Source organism: Canis aureus, chromosome 21 (assembly GCF_053574225.1).
Source record: "Canis aureus isolate CA01 chromosome 21, VMU_Caureus_v.1.0, whole genome shotgun sequence".
Classification (NCBI taxonomy): domain Eukaryota; kingdom Metazoa; phylum Chordata; class Mammalia; order Carnivora; family Canidae; genus Canis; species Canis aureus.
In genome coordinates this window covers 45,146,444-45,171,495 of record NC_135631.1, presented here as the reverse complement: position 1 = coordinate 45,171,495, position 25,052 = coordinate 45,146,444, and the positions used below count along the sequence as shown (strand labels likewise).

Here is a 25,052-nt window from a genome sequence, read left to right as displayed (position 1 = left end):
AGTTATTCTGAGACCATCTACACTATTGTAAGATTCTCGGTAGACAATTCCTTCCTTGGGGCAGTAGCCTGGATTGGCACCAGAATGACTTACAGCTCATAGACAAATGGTCTCTGTCCCTTTAGCTTTGCCACAAATTGTATGAAGTGATGACGAAGCTGGGTGACCAGCATGCTGACAAGGCCTTCACCATTCAAGGAGCTCCCAGGTAGGCTGTCTTCATCAGAGCCAAGTCATGTCCGTTCACCTTTAACACAATGCCTGTTGCAATTTCTGCTGTCTGCACCGGCTTATGCTATTTTACTCATTCTAGAAAAATCTAAAACTAAGAAGCCTTTCCACATAGAGGCTGATAGCAGCCTCAGTTCTGTGCTTTTACATTTACCTTTAGCTTTCAGATTTACTCATTGTGAGCTTCCATCGTGGTCACAATAGAACTATCTGCCTTGTTCATTTTACATGGGATCTGTCAGCAATGGTGTAAAGGTTTAACAGACTTTCTAGTCGTGCAACTGTTAACTTTCTTTAGAGAAGAAAGGAATTTCCCAGACTCACAATACTGAGTCCTTAGACTTATCATTGGTGCTGGCATCTTTGATGAATCCATTTTGGGAAAGGAAAGAGGATGTAGGTGAGACCTCACCATTATCTTGCCTCTTAACTTGACCTCACGAACACTGCATTGTTTTGATTCTGTTGTACATCGTTATTGTGAGTATGTCAGACAAATACAGCAAACGCCCAGTGATCCATGAGTTAATTGTCTACCTTTTCAGGAGTTGGCTTAACACCAGCTTTCTCCTGTGATTTTGGAATCCCTCTATTCCATCCTTCTCAGTACGTACTCAAGGAATGCAGGCTAGTGAGCCTTGGGCTGGAAGTCATAAGATCCAGCTTTCAGGTTTATGACTCTGCAGTCAACTTACTTTTGCCTTCGTTGAGTGCATCCAATTAATCCTCTGGTTAAAGATCTTCTTTTTTTTTTAATCAACAAAAAATATAGTATCAAACTAAATGGCTTGTAAAGTAATATGCAGTCCTAATATTCTATATTTGCATTTTAATGTCATCAACATAAACACTCATACACACACATTTATAAAAACGCTCCTGCACAGGTGCTGCCATCACCATATGTTCACATCTCTCTGGAGAGAGCTAATTTTCATATTTGATATTCTTCATATTAATCACATTCATAAGAGTCTCTGCTCCATGAAATAAACATCTAGTATCTCCTATTTCTAAGGGAAAGAACATCCCTAAAAGAATACATGAAAGGACTACTGTTTCCAATATTGTATTTCAGCATCAGCTTCAAACAAAGAAAAAAATTGCAATAAGAATATCAAAATGACATCAGGTGTTTTAGCAGTGATGTACATGAAAAAAATTAAGGGTTCTCCCTCATAGAGACATGAAAGGGACAGCTGTGTCTGAAAACCTCAATATTGCTGAATCAGATAAATTGAGGAAGCGGGGCCACGGCCACTTAACAAGTGTTCCTTTCATTTTTTTTCATCATTCGTCTGCAGAGCAAGGTGGTGAGTGAGCTCAGTGGACTCTCTACTGAGCACAGATTGGGGCTGTACTTCCCAATAGAGGCCATGATTGCTGGCACATAGCCTCAATCATGCGGCCCATCCGTGCTCTCCACAGGACCCATTCCTTTGAATATGTAGACCATGCTGTGGTGTATGCACTTGTTTATTTTCAGTATAGAGCTTGCTCCCTCAATCTGTAGACATTAGAAAGACTTAGAGAGTAGGGTGTTATCCCAAATGCCCTCCTGGTCATTGCATTTGAGCTGGTCCCAAGCATCTCACCAGGTGCTGGGAACACAGTGGGTTCTCAGGAAACATTACTGACCCTCTGCCTTCACATGATTGGTTTGGACAGGTCAAGGTGTCAGATCTGAGTCATTGTTTTATAAGGTGTAGAAAGAGGAACAACTAATGAATTTGTTTCCAAATATCAGAAATGACTCTTATGAAATCTTACTTAACACTATCCTGAAGATGCCTTTAGCATAAAATTTATAATTTTCAGGGTAGGTAGTTTTTCTGTGGATTATGACAGAGCAAGATTCTCTCATAAATCAAAAGTGAAACTAGTTCAGCTAAGTCAGCTTATGTATGGAAGGTTCCTCCAGCATCTTTTTTGGCACAGTGGAAAGAACAGGGGGTTTGCATTCCCAAGGCCTGAATTCAGATCCACCAAATTGCTGAGTGACTTTAGGCGTTTTTAACCTCTCTGTACCCCACTTTACTACCTGTAAAGTGAGGACAATGATGCATAGGTATTGCGATGGTGGGAGATAGTATGTACCAATGGGGTCTGGCACACAGTGGGCAGTAAGTGCCAGTATCAATAACAACCAGAATTAACTTAAAAGGGGGCTAGGTGACAGACAGAACCAGTTGTGCCTCAAAGATTCCTCTGTGATGGAGGACACCCTGGAGAGTAAGCGCTATTCTTTAGAAGGCCTGTTGCTGACTCTCATGTGTTTACCTAGTGATTCTGGTCCTCTCCGCATCGCAAAGACACCGTCACCACCGGAGGAGCCTTCACCCATCCCGAGCCCGACAGCCAGTCCCAATCACACACTGGCACCTGCATCTCCTGCACCAGCAAGGCCTCGGTCACCTTCACAGGTAGGAAGAGAACATATATACTGGGGAGAATGGAAGAGTTGGTGGTGAAGTGACCTCATATGGGATAATCCCATGGTGCTGGGGTATTAAAAGGAGTTTCCGGCTAGGGAGACCTAGAGGCTGTAGGCATTGTGATGGGCACTAGGCAATCAGCTTATTTCTCCAATTTGGATTCCTATTTCCTCATATGCCCAATGTTTCAGTGTGTTAAGACTTCTCTCTACAGCCTCAGCTTCCTTAAGTTCATGTGCCCACTCCTCCACCCACCTCTCACTGTCAGAAGGCTCGAATCAACCCTCCTTTCTCCCTGGACATTTCGTCCTGTGGCACTTTCGCTTCCACTCAGGGCAAGTATGGCCAAGGAAGCCATGATGTTTATATGCCACTTCACAGTTTTGGTATCGCCCACAGTATGTGGCACATGAGTAGACATTCAACAAAAGTGTCTGGAACCAAGGGATTGAGAGAAACAAAAAGGGCTGGAAAAGGTAAGTACAGAGAAACATGACCACCCTTGTCTTCCCTACTTTGGGTGAAGATGAAATTTCTCCAGGATGACTTGAAGTCTCTAGTATTCTTCAATCTTTGAAACCAAAGACAGTGGCGAGAAGATCCACGGAATTGATCTGTAAAGTCCTTACTTCTCAAAACACTGCAGTGGAAAGTGAAATGCATGCTGTCTGTGGGTGGTCTCAGTGATTCCAGTGAAAAGCTTTCCCGATTTTAGTGTGAAAATTCTAATTTCTTGCTGAAATGAGGCATCCGTTCTGGTTGGCTTCACAAAGTGGGTCACCCTGGTTTAACTGGAGAGGCGGAGGTGCTGTGTGTAGCGCTCAACCTGAGTTGGATGGGGTCATGTTGCCTGAGTGCTTCTCAGGGGGGCCTTTGTTTATCAGTTCTCCCCTGGCCACCAAGGTCGACAGTATTCTCAACTCAATCAAGTGGCCTCATTCCTCTAAGCATATCTGAATCGTAGTCAGTGACGCAACTGTCCGTCCAGCGCCATTCGTGTGGCATGTCTACACATCTCGCATGCCATCTTTGGCCCCAGTCATTTGCTTGTGTTTCTGATGTTTTGTAGACAAGGAAAGGGCCTCCCGTCCCACCTCTGCCTAAAGTCACCCCAACAAAGGAACTTCAGCAGGAGAACATCATCAGTTTCTTTGAGGACAATTTTGTTCCAGAAATCAGCGTGACGACACCTTCGCAGGTACGTGCCTGCTGCAGAACTGGGGTGACCTCAGAAGGGCCGTGGCAGAGGGACCCTCAGGGACCAGCTTTAAAGGTGACAGATGTTAGAGACGGGCAGTATGATTTCAGGCCTCACTCAGGTTGGCTTTAATTACTCAGTGTGTCTAAGGCATTCTCAGATGGGGGGGTGTACATATGCAGTATTTGGAAATGCTGAAAAGTGTAAAAATGAAGAATTTTAATCACCACTGAGGTTGTACCACTCTGATGTACCAACCAAGGCGTCCTGGTTTATTTTCCCTCAGGCTTTGGTTTTAAGTATGTATCGATTTTATACCACAAAATTTAGATTGTGTTGTTATGTATCCCTGACTTTTCTACTTAATCTTCCTGAACCTTTTTTTTTCATGTCGTAATACTGGCTTTTCAAAAGAAAACGTATCACCAGAGTATTGTATCTGATGGATGGACCAGCCCATGATGGTGATCACAGGTTACTCTTCATGGTTCTGTTTCATCAGCACTCCTCTGAACATCAGGAGATATTAATTCATGTGTACACCCTCAATTATTTCTTCTGTATTGCTTCCTGGTAGAAAACAGGAAAGTGAAACTAAGAGAGGTGAATGTTTCCAAGCCTTTTTGCTCTTCAGCACGAGTAACTGTATTCATTTACATGATTTGGCAAATGGAAACATCAGCGTTTGCCCTGGTTTCAAAGGCATCTGGGTGCACCTGCCCCATCTGCTCCTCCTGCAGCCCCCTCAGTAGGCGGCAGATCCTTCTCTGCTACCCACTTGGTTCTCCCCTTGCCTCGAGAATGGAGATCCTTGACTTCCAGAGCTGTTCCTCATGCCATTGAAGCCATTTCTTTAAGAGTGAAAGTCCCCAGAAACATCCTGCCAATCTCACTCGCTCCCTGTGTTCTCAGGGTCAGAAATAATAACGTACGTTTTGCAATGGGTGTGAATGTGGTGCTGTAATTACTGCGTACGTCAATAACAACACTGTGTATGGCAGGCCAATTACAATCACATCCTGTTGATAATAACAGGAATAACGTACTAACTGCAGAGAGCTCAGAAAATAGAAACTCCGAAGCATTACAGTGGCAACTGTGTCATCACTTTTAAGGGCATTTGTCAATAAGGCGCAATGCTTTTAGCTATTGTTTTCTTCCTTCTGTTGTTTGTAAGAGATGGTGAATTTGGCAAGCTAACGAGGCCTTGGCCTATGGGTTAGCAGCTCCTTTGAACAGGGTCCTTGCACAGTGATGAGTGCATGGACACGTGCACTTGGCTCAAGACCCCGCCATGTAGCAACAGAAGCAACTGAACTAGAGGCATCTTGGCACGTCGACCAGTCCTAAAGCAAAGATGAAGTTCAGAACTGTCTTGTCCTGTAAAATGTTCTGTTATTTGTGGTGCACTTGCTCACATAGGGTTCTTCGTGGTAGGAAAAAATAAAAAAGAAAGCCCTTTTTAAGATTGTGGCTCAGCACCACTTTTCTTTTTTTAAGATTTTTAAACTTTATTTGACAGGGGGAGAGGGAGAGAGAGAGAGAGCGCACAAGCAGGGGGAGAGGGAGATGGAGAGGGAGAGGGAGAAGCAGGTTCCCCGCTGGCTGAGCAGGGAGCCCGATGTGGGACTGGATCCCAGGATCGATGACCTGAGCCGAAGGCAGACATTTCACCAGCTGAGCCACTCAGGAGCCTCTCAAAGCCCTTTTAAAAATCACAAATGCTAAGAGCATGAACTGTCTTGATACTGTTGAGGAGCAGTGGTGGGAAAAGTCAAGAGTTGGGGACAGAGGGTGAGGAGACAGCTTTGAAAGCAGAAGTGGCTCCGGCTGCAGCCGCTGCAGTGACTCAGTTGGCTGGAGAGCGCCTGCCCCCACACCTGGCTGGTCTTGGTGCACTTTCCATGGCCCTGGGGAGGGAAGGAAGGCGCCTCTCCATCCTGACCACCTTCTATAACCCGCTGGCTGGGTGTCCCCTCCCTCCATCAGTGCGTGAGGTAATTTTGACAGAACGAACCACCAGAGACCTGGTGGGGGTGCCTTTTTGGGCTTCACCTTCATTTATGTTGTTTTCTTTTCATTGGGTGGAGGCAGAAGGAAGTTTCTTTCTTTTCTTTTCTTTTTTTTTTTTTTTACAAATCTGAAGCAACATGGCACTAGCAACGGACCACACTGGGTGACCAGAAGCATCTCCAGTGACTAAGTGGCTGTTAATCTCATATCACGATGTCAAGAGAGGGCGTGAGGCAGGGATTTATGTTTCAGTCTACTTTCTCGCTTATTGAGTATATAATCTAGCTTTATTTAAGATTACACAGTTGCTGCCTCTGATGCATCTTGACAGCTTCCTCGGTTGCTTGTTCCTCTGCAGGTATCCACAGAACCAGTTTGTGTTCCTTCACCCCTTTTGGGTTTCATCCAGCAGAGTTTCTGAGTCAGCAGTTCTGGGGTGGGGGGCAGGAATCTGTATTCTTAACAAGCCCCCAAGCGATGCTGATGCCACTGGTCATGGGATCCCACTGTGAGAACCCCTGTAGGCCAGGATTTCCAAATTTATGGCCATGAACAAAGCACCCCAGTGAATGAACAGATTTCTTACAGGAAAATATCTAGCTGACTTAAGGATATTTCATGATTGACCATTTATAACTGCTCCACTTAAAAATAGTATGATTTGAAGTACTCCGTGTTTTGGGCTATTGGACTCACACATACGTCTGTGCCTGTAATACCAGATGTGTTAATTAGATTATATGTGAGGCTACGTATTCTAAGCAAATGGGCTGTCTCATCAGGGCTATAATGTTTTAGACATGCACAGGTAAACGATGAAAAAGTTCAATAGAAATGCCAGGAGAAAATGAGACGCCAGCTGCATGGAAGCAGAGTATTGGAAGCTAGAAAGCCGAGATGTGTCTGCAAAGCATTTCTCCCAGATATGTGTATGTATAATAATAGGGAATACTCTGTTTTCAGTTTTGTTTTGATATTTTTACAAAGTTTACTAGGTCATTCTACATTGAATCGATTGGTTTCTGTCCCTGGTTTGCTGTTTTTATCCTCTGCTCAGTGGGGAAGAACAGGATTTGTATTAATTCCACCCAGAAGCTCCAAGTGTGGTGACTGAAAAAATCCTTACCTCTGATTTGTATGTTCTGTCCACCCAGCTCTGTTACAGTGACAGCCTCTCCAGAGTCCTGGGATTGAAAACAAATCCATCAGAAGGAGCCCTCTAAGGGCCCCAGACCTTAACTATATCATAGAATCTTCTCTGGGTGATATCCTTACCTGCTTCCAGGGCGAGGTCCACATGTCAACACCAAAGGGCTGACCTTGCTTCTCTGGTTGTGTGTCTACAGAAATGGAACTGCCAAAGGACAAACCCAGCCCCGTCTGTTTTCCCTTCTAAGAAACTAAATAGGAGGAAATCTCCTGTGTGTGTGTGTGTGTGCATGTGCTCCTGCATTATTTTTTTAAAACAGCATTTTCTATCTGGTCCCACAAGACACTGTAAAAAGGGGTTCCCAGTCATATGAGGCTGGGAGGGGCTGCATCTCCTTTGCTTAACATAGCTTATGTCAGCATGTTCAAGGCTCGCAGAAGTTCTGCAGCAAAAGCCCTATTTGTTTAAATCAGAACTTCTCAGTCTCTCCCTTTCCTCCCAAAGTACAACCTATTCCAGGGAAATGGGCGTTTTACTGAAACATGTTTAAAAAGGAAAAATTGAAAGATATAAGGTCTCTAAAAACCAAATTCATGGCATATAAGTAGGATTTTGACAGCTCAAGAGGAAAAAAAAGCAATTATATACACATAGGTATGTACACATGCAAGGTTGTTTCTTTTTCCTTCAGAAAATGTTTGGGATTGCTTTCTCATCTGTCTTTAATTAGATCTATGTTCACACTCCTCTCCCATGAGGGCTTTCCTTAGGGGTTGTGGCCCTGAGCAGGTATAACCTGTTTCAGTCACTTGAAATGAGCATATCGGCAATGTTCTGGTGGCCAGTCTGATGGGATTCCATGCACGAAATGCTATGCTGGCCAGTAGGAGCAGTCTGCTCACCAGCCACCTTTTTGGAAACAAACCTGGCCACCACATTCCAGGACAGCTGGGTGGATGTGCATCCCAGAGTTCTGGGACATAGGATGGATGCTCCATAGAGTAGGGTCACAGTGTGGGTCCTGGTGCAGACTTGGGCGCCCTGACCATGAGATAGCATGGCTAGCCAAGCTCCCACCACCAGAAGAGGACTTAGAAAGTGTCAGAAGAGGTGCTCAAAAGGGTGGGAGCCCCCTGAGAGGCAGGGTTAGGGTCAGGGGCAGGTGACAGAGAGGAAGAAGTGATTACCTGTTTTGGGATTGTTTTTTCTTTTTCATAGCAGGTAATCCTCAGCTATTAACCTAAATCTTTTCCCAACAACAATGCTGCATATGTTCTTTACAAATCCAGATGGATTATCTTTCCTTAAAAATTTTATTTATTTATTCATGAGAGACACAGAGAGAGGCAGAGACACAGGGAGAGGGAGAAGGAGGTTCCCTGCGGGGAGCCCGATGCGGGACTCAATCTCGGGACCCCGGGATCACGCCCTGAGCCAAAGGCAGATGCTCAACTGCTGAGCCACCCAGGTGCCCCCAGACAGATTATCTTTTGACCATCCCAGCTTATTCCTCCAGGCCCACTCTTACTGGGGACACCTGCTGTGCTGGGAGACAAGAGGACAGCACAGCCTTGAAGTCGCATGGCCGTGGGCATCAAGTTAGCACCCTTAACTCTGGTACCCTTACATCTCTGCTTTCCAGCCAAGTGCTGCAGCTCACATTTCAAGTTCCTGAAATCATCCTATTTTTCTTAGCCAATCAAATGGAAGTAGATTTTCAACTTTCTTAGCAAGTTCACGAGATGGTCTTTTTTGGCGTGTGTGCTGGGTCCTGACGAGGCCATCCTGCAATCATGCACACATGCTCCACTCCCTCCCCAGGTATCTGTCACCTGGTTTTGACTATCGCTCTCACTTTCCTTTTCAACGTAGCATATTTCTGGACCAGCTGCCTCTTCTTTCAGTTGCTATTTTTTCAAAGTAAACATGTTCACATTCTTGTAACACAGAAAGAATTAGTAATATGGAAATTAGAAGGAAGAAAACAGTGCACTTCAAGCCCCGATTTGGTTGGTTTATTGCCCTGGGGGGTCACCCACGGCACCATTGGTTCCTTTGGCAGGCAGGGGTAGCCAAGCAATGCGGTTTATTTATCATCTGGGGCTCCAGCAATATTCTTAAATAATTGTGAGTTGGCCTCACCGCCTTCCAAGGGTTTCAGATTCCTGAACCTCTAACGATGCCTTGACTTTTTGCTTTCCCCCCCCGTATTGTAGTTTATGTTCTGCTTCTTAACAGAGCATCTCATGGTGTGAATCTTTTTTGAGATTTTGTATTTTTGAACATGGTTTGAGATATGGGTAGGGAGTGGTGGTTAGCTGGCACAGAGAGGCCAGCAGAGGAAGGGGAGAAGGGGGACGCAGAAGAAAGAGTTGGGGAGAAAGGAAGGAGATCACGATGGGGAAGCATGTGACTGAGTGTGTTATATGCAAGGTCTTGTTCGATTTAGTCTTGACATCATTCCTGTGATGTACAGGCCTTCATCCCTACTTGGAAGTTGAGCAGACCTGTCATTTTTCTGCCACACTCTACTGTTCCTAGGACAGATGTGGAAAGCAGAGGCCTGTAGACCACACGTGCCAGCATTCTAAGCACCTCAGAGATAACAGATACTAGACATCCAGTACATTGAACAAATCATTTTAACTCCTTCTCTCCTTTTTTTTTTTAAAGATTTTATTTATTTATTTGAAAGAGAGAGAGAGAGAGAGAACACGAGCGTGGTGAGGTGCAGAGGGAGAGGGAGAAGTAGGCTCCCTGCTGAGAAGGGAGCCCAATGTAGGGCTGGATCCTGGTACTCGGGGATCATGACCAGAGCCAAAGGCAGACGCTTAACTGACTGAGCCACCTAGGCACCCCTGACTCCTTCTCTTCTTAATGCATGTTCTCTAGAACGTCTTTGGGTTTTTGATACTAACAAAGTTCTTCAGGTTGTTACATATCAGCAGTATTATTAAATTCCAAATGCTTTGATAGGAGGGTCTTCACTCAACCAGTTGAAGCATTGTTCATCCAGTGGTCAGCACAGAAGCTCACTGTAAGCACAGGCCTTCTCCATCTCCCCTCTGTCTCTCTTCTCGGTGCCATCAACTGTTGCACTCTTGCTTGGAGCGTATGCGAGGCCAGGGAGCAAACTCATGACGTGCTACACGAAGAATGGTTGTGCAATCTACCAACCTGTTCCAGCAACCGATCAACCTGGGAAAACAGTTCCTTAGAAAGTTTAGTTTGTTGTGTGTCAACTCATGAGAGCGTTTGCAGGATCATATAAATGTAGGTAGGCATGTGTAGCAAGTGTGATAACAGGGTAACTTTGACAAGTCTAGGTCATGGGTAAATGGATCTTCACTGTACTATTCTTTGAAAATCTTGTATAATAAAAGTTGGAGAATACTTGACAATGTCCTATGCAATCATTGAATGATTTCTCATTCTAAAATTGCAAATATAAAACTCTTGGGCCCTGGCAGTGTACTATAGCTATATATGTTTTAAGATTTTATTTATTTATTCACAAGAGACACACAGAGAGAGAGAGAGAGAGACAGAGACAGAGACAGAGACAGAGACAGAGACAGAGACACAGGCAGAGAGAGAAGCAGGCTCATGCAGGGAGCCCGACGTGGGACTCAATCCCGGGTCTCCAGGATCCTGCCCTGGGCCAAAGGCAAGTACCAAACCGCTGAGCCACCCAGGCATCCCAGTGTACTGTAGTTTTTACCATTACTCACTTTATAGCCATTACTCCCATTAATTGTGAGGTACCCATCTCTAGTGGTCTTATCACAGGCTTCCCGTCATAAAGTTAATTTTCCTTAAACCGCTGCATTCATTAGTAATGAAATGATAAAACTTTACTCACTGTTAGAATATGTAAGCTATTTTGTGACCCTTCAATGAAAGACATATCTATTATGTGGAAACTATCTCCCAGTTGGCCTTGCTTTTAGGAGCAAGGACCTTTCTTTCTTAAGCTTCCTTATCTGACCTCCCCTGCCTTCTTGGGAAGTTAATAAGTATCCTGCATAATATTTAGAATATAGTAAAAGTGCTCAAATACGTTAACTAAAAGAAGAAAAAATTAAAAAACTCTTGGGAAGAAATTGTACCTATGGTTTTGCTGTCACCAGGTTCAATGAAAGAGTGTGTTGCCATTAAAAAATCATTGTGAGTGTGCGCATGGGTGTGTGTCTGTGTGTCGGCCTGCCTGCCTGCATGCAGCCCTGGGGGATGGTTTGGAGACTCTAAATGTTTTATGTCTATGGCTATACATTGAAATCTCTGTTACCTGCTAAGCTTATAAGAATAATGCCTGGGTGGCTCAGCGGTTTAGCGCTGCCTTCAGCCCAGGGTGTGATCCTGGAGACCCGGGATCGAGTCCCACGTCGGACTCCCTGCATGGAGCCTGCTTCTCCCTCTGCCTGTGTCTCTGTCTCTCTCTGTGTCTCTCGTGAATAAATAAATAAAATCTTAGAAAAAAGAATAATGCCATAAAGGATGCATGATTGATACAAAAAAAAAACTAGTAAATTACAGAGAAGCAAAAAGTAAGTTTATTTTTATTTATTTTTTTATAATAAATTTATTTTTTATTGGTGTTCAATTTGCCAACATACAGAATAACACCCAGTGCTCGCAAAAACCAGTCTTACTAATGTACTTTTTGTCATGCCACAATTTTTTTCTCTTTAAATAGCGTCTGAAAGGTATATTTTCAGAAACTTGATCATTTTATATCAGTTTTATAACTTCTGATTTATTTCACTACAAATATAACAAAGATTTTCATGCTAATTTATTATATATCTCATCATTTTCAAGAGCAACAAAGCACTGTATCATGAGGTTGGGCCATAGTAGGTTTAACCAACCCCCTATCGTTAGGGTGTTTTCTTCTGTTAATTTCATTGATGTGTGATTGACATACAATTAATGGCACATATTTAAAGTATACTTTTTTTTTTAAATAGAGGGAAAGAGTGCAAGCAGTGAGGAGGGGTAGAGGAAGAGGGAGAGAGAGAGAGAGAGAGAGAATCTTAAGCAGGCTTCATGATGCAGGGTCTCTATCTCATGACCATGAGATCATTAACTGAGCCTAAATCAAGAGTCAGATACTAAGCCCACTGAGTCACCCAGGTGCCCTAAAGTATGCATTTTGCATTTTGATAAGTTTTGAAATACGTGTACACCCATGAATCCATCACCAGAATCAAGGTAATGAATATACCTGTCACCCCCAAAGTTTTCTTTGCATCTGTAATCTCTCCTGTTCCTCTCCACATACTGTACCCTCCAGGCAAATTCTCGGGGTGCCTGTTTGAGAGACGAGGGACCTGGTCTTAGCAGCAGCCTAGAATAGCACTGGCGTCAAAGGCATCCAGCTGTTGCAGTCCTGGCTTGGCTGCCTTGCAGCTGAGGGCCCCAGGAGAACAGCTAAGCTCAATGAGCCCATTCTTCTCATCCCCAGATGGAGAAATGATGCTACCTCCTGCTTGAATTCTGTAAGGATTAGACAGGGCCGGTGAAGTCCGGTGAAGTGAGGTTTGAGGAATCTAGTAAGGTCATTATTTGAAGGCAATAGCAGTGTTGTGGGGTTGTCATCATTAGACTGCAGCAAAATACCCTAATCTGAGTTAATATTTACATGTATAAAGTTCTCAGAACAGTGCCTAGCCTATTCTAAGTGATATAGGTGTTCAGAAAATTTTAAAAATAAAACTTGTATCAGTATAAATGGTGAAAAACAGAACTCAAGTAGATTTTGAGTAGAGGCCAGAGGATCTGTTGATAGTTTTGTGATTGTAATTATTGAAGAAAGAGGGATCTCAGAAGAGCACTAACCTTGTGAAATTTTTTAAAGTGTCTAAGAATAATCATGCTGCAGAATAGATAGCTCAAAACCAATAGCATGATATTTAAGCAGATTTCCTACTACAATAAGTGTGGATATACTAAAAAAATGTATTATCTATTAGGCCCCAAAGCTTACATACAGTTTTAAATTTTATGTCTATGATCAATACTAATTAAAAGAACTCTTGTTCTTTAAGATCTTTCTCTAGAGGGCACCTGGGTGGCTCAGTTGGTTAAGCGTATAGCTTTTGATTTTGGCTCAGATTATGATCTCAAGGTGGTGAGATTGAGCCCCATGTTGGGCTCCTCAGTCAGCATCAGTCTGCTTGAGATTCTCTCTCTCTCCCTCCGGCCCCCCACTTGTGCATGTACGTGTGCATGCACTCTCTCTCTCTCTCTCAAAAATATAAACAAATAAAATCTTTCTCTGAACATCCCTCTTCTTATATATGCTTTATCCGTGATTGATCTTTCGATTTCTAGGCAACAGATGGTCAAAATTGAAGTTTATATCAAACATCAAACACATGTAACTTGATTCTGTGAAAACTGACCCAGTTCTCTTCACTGTGATAGTTTATGGAGACTTTATATCAGCTCTGACCCTAACTGTGTAACTCAAGCCAGGGTTAGGCTAACCTCAAGCCCATGTTACTTTTTTTTGTGTCATGATACTACAATAAATGAAGAGGTATTAATGTTCAGTACTATAAATGTTTTGCTACTATCATAGTAGGATTCTTATCCTATGTCTTCTTCTTTGTCCTAATGTCTTTCTAACCTAGGAATGTTATTTTCCAGTGAATGTTGGGGAACATGGTCCTCTCCTTGCCTCTTTCTCTTTTACTCTCCCTCCTTCATATACACAGTTGAGACCAACACATTATGGATGAAGAATGATTCATATGATAACCAAATCAAAGGATAGGGCCCCTCTGAGGGGATGAGGCAGGTGGATATAGTCACAGTAGATAGTGTCCCTTCCTTTTTTACATGCTAGCTTTGCAGGGGACATCACAGCAGGGGGCTACAGTCATGGGTCTAAGCCTTGGCCCATTTTATTCATCCAGCTATCTGTAATTTTTGATCTGAGATTTCTGAATTAGCAGAGGAGAGTCCTTGGATCTTGGTGGCATCCGGAATCAGGATATAACCTCTCAGACTTTCTCTTCGTTGGCCAGATTCGGAGCTAGACAGAGGAGAGGAACTATAGCCTGGGTCATATTCCTGGGTATCTTAAATTATAGTTGATTATTTCCAGAGTTGCTTATTTCCCTCTTCATCACATTTAGCTGGCGACTCTGGGAGCTTACTGGTGAGCCACCTAAATGGTAAACTATCAGAACTGCCTTGGGGACATTCGGTGGTGTTGAGAGTCATACATGGATTGTATCATAAAATCCCATATTTTGTTTTATTTGATTTCAACAGAATGAAGTCCCTGAGGTGAAGAAAGAGGAGACATTGTTGGATCTGGACTTTGACCCTTTCAAGCCTGAGGTGGCACCTGTAGGTTCTGTTGGAGTGACCCACTCACCCATGTCGCAGGTATCCAGTGGCGGTTCGGATGTCTGGGGATGATATTTTATAAACTTTAATCAACTCTGTAGGGCAGCAGCTGCCTGTGAGGGACCACTGTCCATTCCAAGTGACTATTCATTTTTCTTTGGGATTGATAACTGTTCCCTAATGGGAAGGAAGTATAGAGGGAGGACCCTATCTATATCTGTCATTCCAAATGTCCCCCTACCATTAGCTCTCTCTAGCCATAGAGCTGGGACAGTCACACAATCCAGTTTGCCCAGGAATCCTCCATCTCAGAGTAATTGTCATTATTAGTATTATTCTGCACTCGGAGTGTTCAGCTTTGGATAATATATGTTGTAGCTTCTTCAAATGAAGCTCTTTCTTTTGGCCCTGGGCTTGGTCTTCTTACTTATTTTCTGTACTTTCCTTCCTCAGCGTTTTGCAGATTAAAGCTCATTAGAGATAACTTGAAATTATGCCCCAAGAGAAAGCTTTTCCAGTCCTGATAGTTTTTAACTCAATGATGTTGTTCCCCTCCACACTGCAGAAGCTTTCCTTGTATGATCTTGACAATGGCCAGAGTAGACCTTGCTTACCCAGCTTGTCCTTGCTCATTGCTCTCCCCGCCCGCCCCACTTTCCCCACTTCACTAGTGATTTCTAGCAGTTCTCCAGTTCTCCAGCAGAGGGAATCTGCAGGTGGGCTCTGTGATGACTTCTGGATGATTTCTCTGTGGTGGGCTTTCCTTACAGTTCTCTATGCTCATGAAAGGAGGTTAACTCAAAATTGCTGAACAGAAATTGTTTATATCCATATTTTTGATGTGCTTGGGGGCTCACATTTGAATTTGACCACATCCAAAGATGCTAGAAAAAAACTTCAAATGAATTAATGAAGGTGTATTGTAAAACTGAAGTTGAGGATTGAGACCTAGCTCAATTTTCTGGTCTTGAAGTCTTCTTAATACCTTACAGTAAGCCACTATCACCTCAATATAAACCTCAATAAATAAAGCTTCTCCTAATCCATGCCGAATTCCAGAATGTGATTGAGGTTCTAAAGGCCTACCTGTTGTAAGACGGGAACAATAAAAATCAAGCAGGTAAATAAAGCAGGTAATTAATAAGCAGACCAGATACTAGCCTTAAACGTACTTTGCAAAAAAAATGGGTCTCTTAGATAAATGTTTCAGAAAGTTCTTTTAGCTCCCTTTTAAAAGGAGAGTCATGATAATGAATTAGAATAGTAAAGGCTCCAAGAAGTTCTGCAGATAAAAGAAAAAACTGTTTAGACTTGTTTAACTTAGAGTTTTCCAAATTTGTTTGGCCACAGAAACCTATTTTAATGAAGGTTTCTTAACAGTCATTGGAATGTTGTCTAAAACATATTGGGGAAATGCTAATATAGTAATTGTCAGCAAGTTTGAGGGTTCAGCCCTGGTGACCAAGGAAAGCAGAAAACAAATTCACATCTCATTCGGAAGCCTTCCCTGTTAGAGCTTTCTCGTTGTGCAGGATTCATGGGACTTGTCTGCCTCACTCTCCAGCGTTCGCTGCTCTATGGCAGAAGGCAGTTTCTGCACCGTGTGCCATTCTGGTCGTGGATGCAATTCCACAGCCTTTCTATCTGCAAGTTTGACTTGAGAGAGAAACTTCTCATGTATCAATTCATGATTAAATAAATCCCCAGATTGGGGAAATTTGTGTAGATTTAAAACTAAGATTCAGAATCTAAAAAAAAAAAAAAAAATGACTTCGGTTAAACCTTCAAAAGTCTTTCTTCTGATGAAAATGCATCACTGCAGTTAGGAAAAGCCATGTGTGCCCTGTGTTCTCCCTCAGGCCAGGTACTAAACTACCCTGGCGTCCTGGTGGCTCTAAATTGAGCCACCTCATGGCAGAGTCATCCTGTGAGCTGGCTCTAATCACATCTCCTTTTGACCAAGGACAGTCTGAGGCTGAGATAGCAAAAAAGAACAGAGCCATTAGATTCTGCAGGCCTTCATTTCCCTTCACTCAGAATGATCTCCCTTGCCCATCGCCTGACCTCGTGTTTTAAATGGATGTTCTTGCTGCTAGCAGAACACCTCACCTGTGATCTCCACAGTGTCCACATGAGTTAACACATCCTTTCATGATTCTGAGGACTGATAAACATGACGTCTCACATTGCTGCCTTCTTTTGGGGAAAATACCAGTGCTGTCTGCATTATGCAGGGATATGGAGTAGCTTTTAGGGGCTGTCATTCTTAAGCGGCTGGGATGCAAGAAAACCCAAACCATCTGAATAATCAGAAAGTACATATTGGTTGCAGAAGGAATCCACATACAAATAACTGTGGCTTTCCGTTTAGCTTTTCTACTCTCCTTTCTTAGCCATTTGACAGCTGGGTGCTCACCCAGAGACCAGCCGGGCTGCATAGAGATGCAGGGTGGCTGGGGTGGTACAGTCAGAGCAGGCCCAGATTCAAAACAAGTACGTAAACACAGATCTATTCTAGTCACAAAGACAAAGGCAGTAAGGATGTGGCTTTACCAGCAATTCACAGCCACAAAGGAAATGAGAAAGAAGAGTCTCCCTCACTTTCCCAAATGAACAGCAGAAATCACTTGAACCATCTGGATCCATTCCCCGGGATCAGTGAGCTTTATAATTAAAATGGCAGTAGTAAGTGTATAATTAATTCATCCATATGCGTGAGGGGGCACCCTACTATTTTGCATGATTATCTATTAATTGAGCTCTATTATCATCTAATTCAGCATATTGAAGAACTCTTTTTCTGGGGTTTATTTACCATCAAACTGGTCATAATGTATCCTCTTGGTGGGAGGAAGAGAGGAGGTACATCAGTAATGATTCAGAGCTGCATGTCTTCTAAGATGTGAGAAACTCTAGTATCTGGACACCTTGTACTTTATTTTAACTGTGTGTGTGTGTGTGTGTGTGTGTGTGTGTGTGTGTGTGTTACAGTAAAACCATTCATCATGTTTCAGATATGACTTTCTACTTGTGTAGTGAAAAGCAGACTGAGTAGTCCTTTGCTTTCCAGTGTGGTTGCCACAAGCCACATTTGGCCATTCAAATTCAAATTAAATAAAATTATGTAAAACTTAAAATTTGGTTCTGTTACACTAGTATATTTCAAGTGCTCAATAAATGCATGTGACTAGTGGCTGCCATATTGGATGGCACAGATAAGGAACATTATCACCAAATAAAGGTTTTTTGGACAGTGCTGTACAAAATGTTTCAAAAATGTTTCATTTCAAGAACTTTTGTCACCTTAGTACTTTTTACGTGCTTGAGATTTGTATACTAACCATACTTTTGTTTGTCTGTTGCTTTCAGACGTTGCCCTGGGACCTATGGACGGTAAGAATACAAAGAGCTTGTATTTTGATGTACCTAGATCCCTAGAAATTTGGAGACCTTGTTATTTTTTAATTCACTTGTGGATCGAAGAAGACCTAGGCATTTTTAATGATAACGTAGTCCCCTAAAACTATCTTCAGCTCCCTGATGGTCCCAAGCATTACCAGCACCTGGAAACAATGGTGAGGAAAAGAGCGTCAGTGTGCCAGATGCCTGGACAAGCAAGAATTCGGTGTTAGGCCCTTTTATGCTTCTTCCTGTGATTACTGGTGGCTCCTGGAATGTTGTAGTGAAGGACAGGCACATTTTTTGTTGCTTTTAAATAGAATAGAAGAAAACATGGATGAGAAAATATAAGGGATAGGCTACTCTGCACAGGGAACCACTTTCTCACTTTATTTCCAATGAAGCTTCATCAATAAGAATTTGAACTTTAGAGCCAGGCAGCCCTGGATTAGAGTCCAGACTCTACCTCTTATAACAATATGACTTTGAGCAATTTATGAATTTCTTTCAGCCTCCATTTTCATCATCTGTAAAGTAAGGGTAATGACATCTACCACAGAGGGTTGTGTGAGGATTCAAGTAATATTTGTAGAGTGCTTAGCCCCACATCCAGTACATACCAAGAAAAGGTAGCTGTTGCTACTAATGGTATGTATTCTGCTAATCTGATGTTGCAAGGATGAGCATTTCCAGAAATTAGAGGTGGGAAAAAGACACAAACAGAGCTTTGACTGAAAACATCTTTTATAGTGGCCTGGCTTTGCTTGTATAATCACAAAAGGGGATATATGGACTGACATTCAGGACATTTGAATTCTAGCCGACTCTGTTAATTTTCTTGAAGATCAAGCATTGTCCATGCTAATGTTTTATTATTCCAGTATTTCATATCTTTATTGGAATCATAATACATTTTTTCTGTCCTAGCTAGGAAGGGTATGGGGAGGGCGAAGGTATCATCTGGAAGGAGCATGGAATATTTCAGAGGACAAGCCTGCTAAGAGTGGTAGCAATGACAAAATTACAAAACGGTAGCTCCCTAGACATAATTGCTGGCATTCCTTGATCCTCTCAGTCTTCCCATGTTGTCTGTTTGTGTACAGACAAGGCTTCTAGGTTTGCAGGGAGAACATGAGGAGAATAATCCCATCAGAGTGAGTAGTATCAGACCACTCTCTATATGAACACTATCTCAGAGGCAGAAGCAAGTGTAGGGTGAGTTTAGGGAACATCTGTTCTGATTCTGTGTCAGAGCATCTGATATTGTGTACTTTTGTGGCTGCTAGGGCTTGAACTTATTCCGATGTTCTCAGGTTTGCTTATTTATTTGAAACTTTGCATTTCAGAGTCTGCTAACACAGAAGTCTTATAATAGCCCTGAAACATCCTTGTTGACTAGAAAATGAGAGAGGCTTTCTTCACGTTTCGATTGTGTAGTCTTAGACGGTATAGGAACAAAACTCATTTCTATCACAAAACAAGCTGTAAAAATTAATCTTTAACCAGTAAAAGTCACAGCTTTCAGGAGAATGTTGACTGTGAACAGCATGGGATTTTAATGTGCTAGGGAATTTGCTTCTTTTGTATTATTATTATTAATATTATTATTATTAATTATCCTTTTTTCCCCTCAAACAGACAAGCACTGATTTGGTACAACCGGTAGGTAAATATCCAGAATATTCTGGATTTAAAAAAAATATTTGTTATACATTATATACATGGATAGTATATAGGATGAGCTTTCTTTTCTCATAGCATTGCTAGTCACAGATTTAACCTTAAGCCATTTAATTTATAAGTTCTCTAGTTTGTTTAACTGGTGCTACCATACTGAATAGCTTTGTGTTTCTCATCAAATCTTACCATGATCTATTTCATCTTATGTTTTTTTTCCTTTGCTCTTCTGCATACTCTAAAGACTGACTCTTCAAAAAGTCTTTCCCTGTGTAACCTGATCATGGAGGAAACTCCAGAGAGTGGGTTGGCCGAAGAAATTCAAAGATCTCAAATTGACCTAGGTGCATTTATTTGGGGCCCTGATGCTAGTACAGAGAGTGTCAGCCAGGAAATTACCCAAGGTGGGTCTCAGGAAGACTCTTCATGTCTCTCTGAAGCAGAGCAAGACATGGGATTATCTACTGGAATTCCTCCTTCTGCTGACTGGCACACTGTAGCTGAACAGGGTGAGGATGTCATGGGGCCAGCCCCTCCATGTGGAAATGAACATCTGTCCCCAGAGCCTATGCCTGAGGCTGAATTTGCCATAGCCGCTGGTATGGAGATGGACCAGCCTCATGACTTACCTGCCTCAGAGATGGCAGCCACAGAAACTGGTGGCCTGATCAAAGAAAGTCAAGAAGAAGTTAAACAGTCAGAAGAAGCAGAAGAGAAACAGAAGATAGAAGATTCTGTGTGGGCAGGTGTGGAGACATGTGAAAAGGTAGACACTAGAGCTATTGATACCAAGGCACTAGAAAGTACAGAGGCATTTGGAGAGAAAGCATGTCAAAGTGCAGGAGACAGGCTAGTAGATCTTCTTAAGACAAAAGGAAAGCAAGACCAGGAGACCTTAGCCATCAATAAAGAGGAAATGAGGAAAGATCCAAGAGCTAGTTGTAAGGAAAGTGAAAGGACCAGTGAAATATATTTTGATAAAGCTGATGTATTAGAAGAAGACCTAGAAAGAGTAGATCTAGCTGCCAAATTTAGTGACAGAAACCAAGGACTAGATGAGGGGAATCAAGTAGAAATAAATAATTTTGAAATTATAGAGGGCTCTGGAGCTAAACCCACCCATCACACAGATATTTTGAATCGATGTCTCCAGACTGATTCTGTATCTAATATTGAAATTGCCAGCCCTAAGGGATGGGATTTAACTAGAAAAGACATAAGGAAAAATTTAATAGATCCTCCTAACCATGATCACTCAGGACAAGGCAGTGAAGATGCTGAAGAGATTCAGCATGAGGCTGTGTTACATATTCCTGGGGTTGACAGGAATGAAAGTCAGGCTATTGTTTTATCAAGAAAACATGAAGTGACAGCTCCTTCTAGGACAGATCCTAGTTATTCTCTGGGAACTAATGCAAACAGAAGAGATTGGTGTTTATATAAGGCAAAAGACTCATTAATAGAACAGCCTGGGAGTATGGTGACTGGGAACTGTAACCATACCATTAACTTACCAACAGTTGTAAAAACAGACTCTTGGGCAACAGATCCAGGTCAAATCTGGCAGCCAAGCTTGGATTCAGCAGTGAATAGTATGGATATGTTAGAATTCTCTGGTATACCAGATGGCCAAGCAAGTAGATTTGCCAATTTGCTTGATCCCATTAACCACTGGCCTATCAGAGATACAGGAGGCTTAGATAATTGCTGGGAACGTTTAGATACAGTTGAAGGTGAGAGAGGGCTGGCGGTGAGCTTAGCAGCAGATGTATATGCTAATTGCTGGGAACAAAGCCGAGAGGTAGCTAGACCATTGGTTCTGGGAGCATCCCACAATGCTAGCACCGAGAGTTCTGCTAGTCCCCAAGACAATGACATCAGCAACTCAGATTTATCTGAAGATGAAATTGCTAACCAGAGATATGGATTGTTGTACCAAGAAATAGAGCCTGATAAAGAAGAGGTACTTACCCCATTACGTAGTATAGACTAGCCAAAGACTTCTGTAGGTTCTGTTTTTCCTCATGTTTCCACCTACTTCATTATCCATCCATCACTATCTTCTCTGAGGCCTGCCTCATCTCCTTGAAATCTGTGCAAACCAAATACAAATAGGTTGACAAAGAAAAAGAAAATACAGAAAGCAGGATGTTTGTGTTGGAACTAATGAGTCTATTTTACCATCCCACTAGTTGTGTTTATTCTACTTTATATTTACTATTCAAGCACTAAAAATATGTAGAACAGACTAATTTACTCATCTCAAAGTGATTCTACAGCATTAAGAGCATATGAAATGCTTTTACCCAGGCCCCCTGAAACCATAGACTCCTAATAGCTGTTTATCCAAATCATGTATTAAAGAAATAGTGAAAATACTTCTAGGTTGTATCAGCAGCCTATAAAAGGAGGTATTTAACGCCTCATGGCTTTTCTCTGGAATCATCTCATTATCAAGAAAGTGGGCTTTGGTTAGCACTGAGCCACATGCCAGCAATAATTGCAAAAATAATCTTTTTTTTTGTCAGCCTATTTAAAATAATACAGTATGACCTTTTGCATTTCCTAAACACTTTCATGCACAGCAACCTTTTGTATTATTTTAAAATGTGTGGTGGTCTTCACTTTCCAACTTGTCTGATGGATATTTACTGATCCCACAAAAATGGTAAAACGTAACATACTTTCATTTCCCTTTCTGTTTAGGCTTCTGGTGGTACATTTAATGGATTCACCCAGGTAAGAGATCAATTTGCTGGCACTATCCATCTGCTGAGAATGATGCAAATTGTTAAAATATGGACTTTGGTATCACTGGTATAGTATAATGGTCAAGCAAAACTTGACCCTACGACTTTCAAGTTCAATAACGGAAGCAGTAATAGTGGCAACATTGTAGGGTTGTTGTGGAGTCAATGAGGGACGCCTGGGTGGCTCAGCGGTTGAACATCTACCTTCGGCTCAGGTCTTGATCCCAGAGTCCTGGGATTGAGTCCCACATCAGGCTCTCTGGAGGGAGCCTGCTTCTCCCTCTGCCTACGTCTCTGCCTCTCTCTCTGTGCCTCTCATGAATAAATAACAAAATCTTAAAAAAAAATTCAGTGAGATACGTATGTGGAGCAAAGTTAGCACAGTCGCCCGGCACCCACTAAGTGCTTCTTGGCTGTACTAGCTATTAATTTTGTTAGCCCTGCCATGGAATTATGCTGATTCTTCTAATAGAAATGAGAAGTTGTCCTGATCTGAGAGATCTACTAGATTCAGAGGTTGGAAAAGAGGAGATAGGATTATTTTGAACCAATGAGATGAGTCTTTAGAAAATAAAAATGGTTTTTAGGTACCTCCTTTTTGCAGATTCATATTCAACCTTACCTTTTTTCAGTCGTTCTTTAGGAAGGAGCTATTTGAGGATCAGAAATCATAGATTGGCTCTGATCAATAAGGCAGAATTTCCCTTGGGTGTCTGTAGAAGAGGAGCCACAAGATGGACTCTCCCCTCACTCTGTATGCCCCAACAGATGGATAGTTGTAACCCATGTAAAGGGCAGTCCACACAGCTCTTAAGCTCATGGAGTAAGTTCTGAAAACCTGGAAGGGAGATTTCAAACAGAGGCTTGTCTGTGAGGAGTGCTTGGCCTCAGAACATTAGAGATGAACAGTTTCTAATTTTAACATTGAAAATTTCTGTACTTAAGAGTTTGACTACTTTCCCCATGTTACCTATAAAGTGATAACATCCGCCCACACCCACATCCAGAGACAAGTAGACACACGGGGGGAGATGATAATTAATGTGTCTCTTCAGTCTGCATGAATCTCTTTTGAAGGTCACATCATAAGAATTGTTACTCATTTCTCATTTTTTAAATGTGGATGTCTATCAGTTATAAAGGCATCATGTAAAGAGTAAACAAAATTGTATGAGAGCATTTTATAGAAGTTCAGACTATCATATACTCCCTTCATTTCCCGTTTCTTGGAGGTAAATACTTTCACTCCTTTCACCAGATTTTCTTTTTTTCAGCCACATGTGTGTGCATGACTTGCTTATAATGCTACTTCTTGGTCTTTAAAGCATTATCTATGGACTCTTCTCTCTGGAAGGTGCAGATCTAAAGTGCCTTCAGATGCCCCCCTCTCGCTCACTCACCCTCCCTCTTCTTCCTGCCCTTCTTCTGCTGTAGTGATGCTATAGCCATCCAGCCAGTCTATATTATTGTATAATGATATCAATACTATCAGCACCCCCACCATGAAGTTTACATTTAGTTTTATGCCAATTTTCTGTTTTTTTTAATTTATTTTTTATTGGTGTTCAATTTACTAACATACAGAATAACACCCAGTGCCCGTCACCCATTCACTCCCACCCCCCGCCCTCCTCCCCTTCTACCACCCCTAGTTCGTTTCCCAGAGTTAGCAGTCTTTACGTTCTGTCTCCCTTTCTGATATTCCCCACACATTCTTTTTTTTTTATATTCAACAAATATTTATTCAATGGATAAATAAATAAATGAATACTCTATACCAGTGCTGTCCAACAGAACTTTCTACAATGATGAAAGTGTTCTATAATTTGCACTATCCAATATGGTAGCCACTAAGTCACATGTTCCTATTCTACACTTGAAAAGTGGCTGCTGTAACAAACTAAATTTAAGTTTTGCTTAAATTTAATTGTTTAAAAGTTTAAGTTACCACATGTAGCTGATGACTACCATATTGGACAGTGCAGCTCTTTTCTGCTGTTGGTACTTAGTGATTAAATCAGTAGCAAGATACCAATACTGATGTCACTTGCAAGAGCAGTGGCAACATTTGGAGTGTCCTTTCTTATGTTACTTTCTTCTTTACCTCTCTCTTTTTTTTTTTTCAATTTACTAACATACAGAATAACACCCAGTGCCCGTCACCCATTCACTCCCACCCCCCGCCCTCCTCCCCTTCCACCACCCCTAGTTCGTTTCCCAGAGTTAGGAGTCTTTACGTTCTGTCTTCCTTTCTGATATTTCCCACACATTTCTTCCCCCTTCCCTTATATTCCCTTTCACTATTATTTATATTCCCCAAATGAATGAGAACATATAATGTTTGTCCTTCTCCGACTGACTTACTTCACTCAGCATAATACCCTCCAGTCCCCACACATTCTTTAAGAAAATGTTTGCAGGGTCTTATTTGTTTGTTTGTTGGTTCATTTGTTTAGTGTTTTGGGGATTTACTGCTAATTCAATCCCATATTCTGTTACATAAATCTCCCCTCGTTTTGTTGGAAAATATTAAGCATTCGGTCACTTTCATCTTATTGAAGAATTTGCTTGTTTCTCCTTCTGGACTGCTCCACCTGAACTGGGTTCTCTCTGGCAAGGCCTGCTGCCACAGCTGTTCCCGCAGGCTCTCCTGGTAGGTCTGTCCTAGGCATTGCCTTCACTTCTCCCTTATGTCAGTCCATTCTTTTCTGGGCACAAATCTTCCTCATTTGTGGTTTAATGCCACATGTTAGAATACACCTTCATCTGCATATTAAAGCACATCCTCCAGTAGCTTCCTAAGAAAAGTATGCATGAGAGGTATATATTTGTGGCCG

The 25,052-nt window shown here is 42.1% G+C and overlaps 1 protein-coding gene across 4 annotated transcripts in view; it reads left to right on the top strand.

Moving 5' to 3' along the window:
- AMPH (amphiphysin) overlaps positions 1 to 25,052 on the top strand; it is a 212,028-nt gene that overhangs the window by 153,758 nt on the left and 33,218 nt on the right. For all 4 annotated transcript variants that reach the window (XM_077864094.1, XM_077864092.1, XM_077864093.1 and 1 more), the window contains exons 9-15: positions 126 to 208; positions 2,516 to 2,654; positions 3,736 to 3,864; positions 14,312 to 14,428; positions 17,759 to 17,782; positions 19,427 to 19,450; positions 22,172 to 22,204. In XM_077864094.1, coding sequence (XP_077720220.1) covers positions 126 to 208; positions 2,516 to 2,654; positions 3,736 to 3,864; positions 14,312 to 14,428; positions 17,759 to 17,782; positions 19,427 to 19,450; positions 22,172 to 22,204 — 549 coding nt within the window. The remainder of the gene's footprint in view (positions 1 to 125; positions 209 to 2,515; positions 2,655 to 3,735; positions 3,865 to 14,311; positions 14,429 to 17,758; positions 17,783 to 19,426; positions 19,451 to 22,171; positions 22,205 to 25,052) is intronic.